Below are 8,755 nucleotides of genomic sequence, written 5' to 3'. Positions count from 1 at the left end.
TGTAGACCAGGCTGGTCTCGAACTCACAGAGATCCGCCTGCCTCTGCCTCCCGAGTGCTGGGATTACAGGCGTGCGCCACCACCGCCCGGCTTTACAACCAATTCTATTACTAGTTAGTAACACATAATAACTTTAAAAACAGAAAGAATTGTTAGCAAACTGCTTGTAAGAATCAATTAGAGATGTGTTGTCGGGGGCCATTTGTTCGTTTCCCGGCCACCCAGGCTCCCGAAATAACCACACAGAAACTATATTATTTAAATCACTGCTTGGCCCATTAGCTCTAGCTTCTCATTGGCTAACTCTTATATCCTAAACTAACCCATTTTCATTAATCTGTGTATCGCCACGAAGCCGTGGCTTACTGGTTAAAGTTCTGGCATGTATCTCCAGAGGCTACATGTCTTCTCCCTACTCTACCTTACTTCTCCCAGCATTTAGTTTAGTTTTCCCCGCCTAGTTCTACTCTATCCTATCAGGCCAAGCCAGTTTCTTTATTCATTAATGCTAATCACAGCATATTAGAGGGGAATCCTACATCACCACCTCTTTTCTGTTATATAATAACAGAAAAAGGTTTTAACTTTAACCTAGTAAAATTACATATAACAAAACAGGTATCAAGCAAGAATTACAGTTACAGTATTTATATCTGCTTTATCTATTATTACTATCTATTCTTCAATTCCATCAAAGACTCCAGAAGGATATAATATTACCTAATTAAACAGGAAGTGGATTGTAAGCAACCTCCAAAACTCTAGAAATGACAGAGACATCTTACTGCCTGGACAGTCACCCAGAGTTTTTCTGTATCATTGGAGCATCCATCTTTGGCCTATAGGCCCATGGTGTCCAGCAGATTTTTCCACAAAGTAGGGATTTCAAAAGCAGTTCTGCCTATATTGGCAGTTTGTCAGTCACTTTCTTCTGTGTCCTGCAGAATGTCTAGCAGACTCTTTCATGAAGCAGGAACCCTGAAAGATCATCTCACCAAGTTCAGTGATGGAGGAAGGTCATTGGTTGATTAAATAAAGAAGCTGCTTGCCCTGATAGGTTAGAACGTAGGTGGGAGGAGTGAACGGAGCAGAACGCTGGGAGGAAGAGGAAGTGAGCTTAGAGACTTGACAGCTCTCCTCTCGGGGGCAGACGCCTCAGAGAGACACGATGCTCTACTCTTGCGGGCAGAGGCAAGAGCTCTGCTCTCTGAGGCACACGTGATGAAGCTCCCACCCAGGATGGACGTAGGCTAGAATCTCCCTGGTAAGCCACTTTGTGGGCTAGAGCAGATTATTAGAGATGGGCTAGTCCAGGTGCGAGAGTTAGCCTAGAAGAGCCTAGATAGAAATGGCCAAGCAGTGATTAAATGAATACAGTGTCCGTGTAATTATTTTGGGGCATAAGCTAGCCATGCAGGCGGTCGGGGTGCTGGGGACGCAGCCCCGCCGCTCCTAATTACTACAGTTCAGCAGTCATTTCTCTGTGGGTCCTGCATGTCCAGTTCATAGAGCATACCATCAAGCAGTCCAGGCAAGAGCAGTTTCTTGCCCACTTGGCTATCCAACTCTATAAGGAGCCTCTTCAGCGCCCATCATCCTCTTGAAGTACATTGGTGCTTCTAGGAGCAGATGTGTCTCATTGTCATGAAAAGTCTTAAGTTCTTAAACATTTTAAATGCCATATTCTGAACTCCTTGAAAGGTTTGAAGAATGCCTATCTGTCTGAAATATATTTCTGTACATCTAGAAAATCTAACATGACTGACTACAGGCTTGACTATTATAGATGATTATCTGTTAACCTATATTTCTTAATTATATATTGCATTCTTATTTTTGGGGAGGTGTTGAGACAGGGTTTCTCTGTGTAGCCCTGGCTGTTTTGGAACTAGCTCTTGTAGACCAGGCTGGCCTCGAACTCAGAGATCCACCTACCTCCGCCTCCCAAGTGCTGGGATTAAAGGTGTGCACCACCACCACCTGGCACATTACATTTTTAAATGAGCTACACAAACACAATACCTTAATCAAGAGCAGAAATGTTTATATACAGTATAACAAACTTGACCTTAAATTTGTATCAATAACCAAGATCCATACCAATGCAAAGCATTGATCTCTATAGCATATCCCCCTCTAAATGTAAACAAACCTTTATAAACAATATTTGGTAGTTTGGACATAGTTTTCTCCATACTGCTTCCTGCTTTTTGTTGGGCAAAGTAATTTTGGGGGCTGTTTATTGGAGACCTTTCAGGGGGTTTTGGTCCATCAAACCACATTAGTCTGGAAGGATTTCACAGGTTCTCATCCTCTGTGGTAACAAAAGAAGAACCTCTTTTCTAAAGCAACATATCCTTAGACCCAAATTTTGAAGACAAAATACCTTTAAAGTAGATATGTTGATTACTTAGCTCCTTTATAAGTCAAAAATTTCAAAACACAATAATATACATAATATACTGTATATTCCATTTTTTTTTTAAAAAAATATTTACTCATTATGTATACAATATTCTGTCTGTGTGTATGCCTGCTGGCCAGAAGAGGGCACTAGAGCTCATCACAGATGGTTGTGAGCCACCATGTGGTTGCTGGGAATTGAACTCAGGACCTTTGGAAGAGCAGGCAATGCTCTTAACCGCTGAGTCATCTCTCCAGCCCTATATAATGTATATTCTATCTTTATGTGGCTTGTTTTTACTCTAATACTTTCTAATATTTATTATCTTACTCCTTTAATCTATGACTGTCTGTACTCTCTCTCTCTAAAGACTTTGCTTTGTTTTCTTTTTAAAACCATTTTTTTAAATAACTCTATATACTCTTTCTTCTCTCTCCCAAGCCTACGTACATTTATCCAACATTATGACTCATTTAGAGTTCTTTTATGTCTGAATCTGTCCTATTGTATATTTGCAATTCTTTTTTTGTCCAGGAGCATTTCTTAAAATGTGAAGTGCTTCTATGGCTGCTTTATCTTTTGACTCTGTCCAGTCCAACATGTCGGGGCGAAGGTCTGTTAGTTAGTGCAAGCCGTGCTCACAGCCCCATTTTCAGACACACAGTGAGTCTATGTTGCCATTAAGCAAGTTGTAGCACTCTGGTCACAAACCTCATTCAAACATTCCATAGCCAAACCTCGTCAGAGTTTGTACTGGCAGCACTGTCCACAAAAGCCGCCATTTCAAAACCAGATGACTTTTTTTTCTGCTATGGCTGAATCAGGAAGACTTTGCTTAAAAGGAGCTGTGGCACCTGCCAGTAAAATGCTGTCTACCTAGAAGCTGTGTTTAACTCTGTTCTTTCGTTTCTAGAATGACTTTTTAAGCTTTCTCACGTTTTACATGGATTTAGTCAACCATGTTGGTGCACCAATTTGTAGTAGGAGCCCTCGTGTTTGTTCCCAGCTGCTCAGCTCTGAAGTAATCACTCAGAAACCATATTATTTGCACTATTCTTTGGCCCATAGCTCAGACATATTTCTGTCTCTTATATCCTAAACTAGCCCATCTCCATTAATCTGTGTATCGCCACGAGGCTGTGGTAAAGCATCTTTCTCCAGCGGAGCTACATGGCTTCTCCCTATTCCGCCTTCCTTTTTCCAGTATTCAGTTTAGTTTTCCCCAGAATCAAATGTCTCTAGATGCTCTTATTAAATATAAAATTTTAGAAATTATGAGGGGGTGAGTTTTCATCATTGACTAAGGGATACACAATCTGGTATGTACAAGAAGCAAGAATATGAACCACTCTAGAGGTTATTTGCACTTTAGGTTCAGTGACATGAATGGTTATTAGATGAAACATTTGCAACATTGTGTGCCCCACCCCTGCCCCCAGATGGGGTCTCACTGGCCAGCCTGGTTGACATGGAACTTGCTTTTTAAATTAGACCAGGCTGGCCCCAGACTAGCAGAAATTTGCCTCCTTTGCAAGTGCTGGGATTAAAGGGATAAGCCATCAACCTGGCTATTTATGTTCTTTAAACTTGAGTGGGAATTAGTGTGCACGTCCCTGTAGATTTGTGAATTTTTTCTTTTGGGTTTTTTGAGATAGGGTTTCTTTGTGTAAGCTTTGGAGCCTGTCCTAGAACTTGCTTTGTAGACCAGGCTGGCCTTGAACTCATAGAGTTCTGCTTGTCTCTGCCTCCCTAGTGCTGGGATTAAAGGCATGTACCACCACCATCTGTCTCATAATTGTTATTTTTTTTTTCAGTGCCTACAACTTGGTAGCTTGAACTTGGAAGAAGCATTTTGATGCCATGCTAATGTTTGGGGTTCAGACCTCTGCTCCGTGATATTCTAGATGTTTAGTGTTTGACATAAATTATGTCACTTTTGAGTTTGTTTCTTCCACATGCAAAATGAAGAACTATAATACTCCAAGGGATATTGGATTGAAATGACTATAGTTCTTGGTGTGTCTCACTTTTAGATGCTTACCAGATAGTGAACATGAATTTCTTTCTTCTGTTCCCTTCATTTTACTGTTGAGAGTTCTAACTAAAGCTTGGGGCGGACAGTATCTTGCTGGCTAAGATTCAGTGTGCTCTACATTTATACACATTGTGCTCCTCCTGAGAAAGTCTCAGTGCTCTCACAGGCTTACTGCTGTACTCCTGCTCACCCTTGTTTCCGACACCGTTAGGGTTGGCAACACCTCTGTGCCTTCCCTCTTTCTACCAAGTTGCTTCCAGTGCTTAAAAATCCATCAGTGAGTTAATAATCAGTACAGACATGTAAAAGAGTTCCAGCCTTTTAATGTGTATAGCCTTTTAATTATAATGTGTGGTGGCATACACCCATGATTTCAGTATTCAGGAGACTGAGGCAGAACAATCGCCACTAGTTCAAGGCCAGCCTGGGCTACTTATTGAGCACCAGGACAGCCAGAGTTACATAACAGAATTAACAAGACTTCTGTCTCAAAAACTCCTTAGGGAGTATTTGGTTAGGAATAATATATTCATCTTATCGAATGGTCTTTTTTTTTTTTTACACCTGTATACAATGTTTTCTTTGTTTTAAAAAAAGTCTTGTTCTTTACTTGGCAGGTTGATGAAATCAGAGAGATGGTTGACAACGATTTGGGTTTCCAACAGGCTCCATTAATGTGCTATTCCAGAACTAAAACACTTCTCTTTATTTCTAATGACAAAAAAGTAGTCGGCTGCTTGATTGCAGAACACATCCAGTGGGTAAGTAACTTCTAAAGAGTGCTTAGAAATAGTTTGATATCTAAATTAGCTTATTACTATGTAATACTAAATAATATCCTAATAAATCTATCTACATTTCAGATAAAGATATAATGTAATTCTGCACTATAATAGAGTTATATCTTGTGCAGGAATTGATTTTCTTTTCTCTTTTTGAGACATAGTCTCTCTATGTAATACTGCCTGGCCTGGATATCACTTAGTAGCTCAGGCTGTCCTCCTGAGTGCTGGAATTACAGTTACATACCACCACACCCAGGTGGGAATTAATCTGTCTTCCTTTTTTCCCTCCCTCCCTTTCTTCCTTCTTCCCAGGGTCTCAGTGTGTAGCCTGAATTCAGAGACCCACCTGCTTTGTCCCTTGAGTACTAGAATTAATGGTGTGCATACCATACTTGGCAGGAATTCGTTTTTCAAATCAGTGAGATGGAAGGTATAGAATTAAGAGTACTGTTAGAGCTTTAGAGGTTTTGTGCTGTATACTAATACCTCTCTCAATTGATCCTCCTAGCACTTGAGTTAACAGGGGCTAGGCAAGGTATAGTAGATATAGTATAGAAAATTAGGCTCTCACATAGTCCTACCTTGAAGTTGCTCAGTAGCTGAGGTTGTTCTCTGCTGCCCCCTCCTGAGTGCTGGGATTATAGTTGTATGCCCAGCTCATCGCCTACTTTTATCCAAAATTTTTTTTTTATTTTTTATTTATTTATTTTTTGAGACAGTGTCTGACTATGTAACCCTGGCTGTTTTGGAACTCACTATATGACCAGGTTGGCTTCAGACTCAGAGTGAGGCTCCTTGAGATTGGTAGCATGTGCTACCATGCCTGGCTGTTTTTGTAAATACAATTTTATTGTAGTCCTGCCACACTCATTTGTTCTGTCATTCTCTCTCTCTCTCTCTCTCTCTCTCTCTCTCTCTCTCTCTCTGGGATAATACGCTTATACACTGTAAAGATTTGTCACTCTTATTAGTTTAATAAAATGCTGATTGGCCAGTAGTCAGGCAGGAGGCAGGTAGGTGGGGCAACCAGACTAGGAGAATTCTGGGAAGAGGAAAGGCAGAGATGCAGTCCTCAGCCAGATGCAGAGGAAGCAAGATGAGAGTGCCTTGCTGAGAAAAGGTGCCAAGCCACATGGCTAAGCATAGATAAGAGTTGTGGGTTAAGTTGTAAGAGCTAGTTAATAATAAGCCTGAGCTATTAGCTCAGGCCAAACAGTTTATAGTTAATAATAAGCCTCTCTATGTTTCTTTGGGACTGAATGGCTGTGGGACCAGGCAGGACAGAAACTTCGTGCTATACTCTGCTCCCCCTCCTTTCTTTTGGTTTTTCAAGGCAGGATTTCTCTGTGTAACAGTTCTAGCTGTCATGGAACTCACTTTGTAGACCAGACTGACCTTGGACTCATAGAGATTTGCCTGCCTGCCTCTGCCTTCCTAATGCTGGAATTAAAGGCATGGGCCAGCTTGAGTATTTTGCCTTCATGCATGATCCTATTCTTTGTGCGTGCCTGGTGCCTGTGGAGTTCGGAAGAAGGTACAGATAGTAGTAAGCCACCATTTGGATTTTGGGAACTGAACTCAAGTCCCCTGCATGACCAGCTCAACCATTGAGCCATCTGTCAAGTGCCCCCCTCCTTTTGTTCTTTTGAAACAAAGTCTCTTTATTGCATTGGCTAGCCTGGATCTCAAAGAATCTTCCTGCCTCTGCCTTCTAGTTGTTGGGATTGAAGACATGTATCACTCTTAAATTTTGTTTTCTAGTTTTATTTTAAGTTTTATCTTTGTCTTATTAGGAGATTGGTCATGTCCTCTTTGACAATAATGTGTATATATGTTTACAGTTACTTACTGAGATCAGAGGGGCTGGAGAGATGGCTCAGCCGTTAAGAGCATTGCCTGCTCTTTCAGAGGTCCTGAGTTCAATTCCCAGCAACCACATGGTGGCTCACAACCATCTGTAATAAGGTCTGTTGCCCTCTTCTGGCCTTCAGGCATACATGAAGACAGAATATTGTATACATAATAATAAATAAATCTTTTAAAAAAAGAGATCAGAGAATCTCGATAAATCAAAGGAAAAGTTTTTTTTTTAAAAATAGATTTATTTATGTGTATGTATGCTCTATCTGCGTGTATGAATTTATGCCAGAAGGGAACATCAGATCTCACTATAGATGGTGTGAGCTACCAAGTGGTTGCTGGGAATTGAACTTAGGACCAGTGCTCTAACCCGCTAAGCTGTCTACAGCTCCCAGAAAAGGCTTTCTTGATTTCCCTTCTCTTCCTGTTCTTAGTTCTTGTGTGGTGGTGAATTGTGCAGTATAGGAAGAGTCACTGTGACTATTGAGCTCAGAATATGTTCTTCTCTTCCTCTCCTCCCCTCCCTTTTTTTTCTTTGGTTTGGTTTTGTGAGGCAGCTTTTCTCTGGTGTAGCTTTGGATTCTGTCCTGGAACTTGCTCCGTAGACAAGGCTGCCCTTGAACTCTCAGAGATCTTCCCGTCTCTGCCTCCTGAGTGCTGGGATTAAAGTTGTGCATCACCAATGCCCGGCTGTTTTTGTTTGTTTGGTTTTTGATTTCTCTGTGTAGCCCTGGCTATCCTAGAACTCACTATGTAGACTAGGCTGGCCTCCAGTTTACGGAGATCTGCCTGCCTCTGCCTCCCTAGTGCTGGGATTAAAGGTGTGCACCACCATTGCCTGGTTTAACATGTACTTTTGCTGCTTAGAAAGCAGATGGTAGAGGAAAGCACATTCCATTCCTGTGGTGTTCACTTTGGATGGCAAAATCCTTGTTAAATGACTCAAAATGATTAGTGGTAGATATACTTAATTATATTATTATGGGTTGAGTCAGAATGGAAGTAAACCCAGATTGTTAAGTGATTTGCTAGTTTGTTAAGCAGCCAGACCTCAGCTAGATTTACACTAGATAACTGCCACCTTTATTTCCCTTGCCATTTTTGACATTTATAGGGCTATCGAGTTATAGAAGAGAAACTTCCAGTTATCAGGTCAGAAGAAGAAAAAGTCCGATTTGAAAGGCAAAAAGCCTGGTGCTGCTCAACATTGCCAGAGCCTGCAATCTGTGGGATCAGTCGAATATGGGTGTTTAGCATGATGCGGCGGAAGAAAATAGCTTCTCGCATGATTGAATGCCTAAGGTAATGTGTGACTCAAATCATTTGCAGTAGTTTAGAGTTTTAGTTTAAAGATTGATACTTAATTATAACTGTATGAGTTTTATTTGTATTAACTATAAATTTTGTATAAATATACTAGATCTGTAAATCTTTTTTGTTTAATCTGAAGAGGAAAATGTTTGATAATAGATGAAATATTAAACTTTTATTTAAAACTGTGACATTAGGCCAATATAACATAGTTCAACCTGTGTTCACTCTTAGAGATTTCCAAACAAAAACAGAGAAATATATATAGAGACAATGTTTTGGAAAATTGACTTTTAGAGAAAATTTTCTTAATATTCTTTTTGGCCAGTGGTGGTGGCACATGTCTTTAATTCCAGCACT

The 8,755-nt window shown here is 40.6% G+C and overlaps 1 protein-coding gene across 5 annotated transcripts in view; it reads left to right on the top strand.

Annotated features, from left to right (window-relative positions):
- Window positions 1-8,755, top strand: part of Esco1 (establishment of sister chromatid cohesion N-acetyltransferase 1) — a 59,598-nt gene that overhangs the window by 45,944 nt on the left and 4,899 nt on the right. For 4 of the 5 annotated variants that reach the window (XM_013349371.2, XM_013349372.2, XM_026783489.1 and 1 more), the window contains 2 exons: window positions 5,057-5,200; window positions 8,199-8,386. In XM_013349371.2, coding sequence (XP_013204825.1) covers window positions 5,057-5,200; window positions 8,199-8,386 — 332 coding nt within the window. Of the gene's footprint in view, window positions 1-5,056; window positions 5,201-8,198; window positions 8,387-8,755 lie in introns of those variants that run through there. The other variant, XR_003377724.1, reaches the window with a different exon arrangement.

Source organism: Microtus ochrogaster, chromosome 18, assembly GCF_000317375.1.
Source record: "Microtus ochrogaster isolate Prairie Vole_2 chromosome 18, MicOch1.0, whole genome shotgun sequence".
Lineage (NCBI taxonomy): Eukaryota > Metazoa > Chordata > Mammalia > Rodentia > Cricetidae > Microtus > Microtus ochrogaster.
Note: the sequence above shows the minus strand (reverse complement) of the source record. Positions and strands in the feature narration are given on the sequence as shown.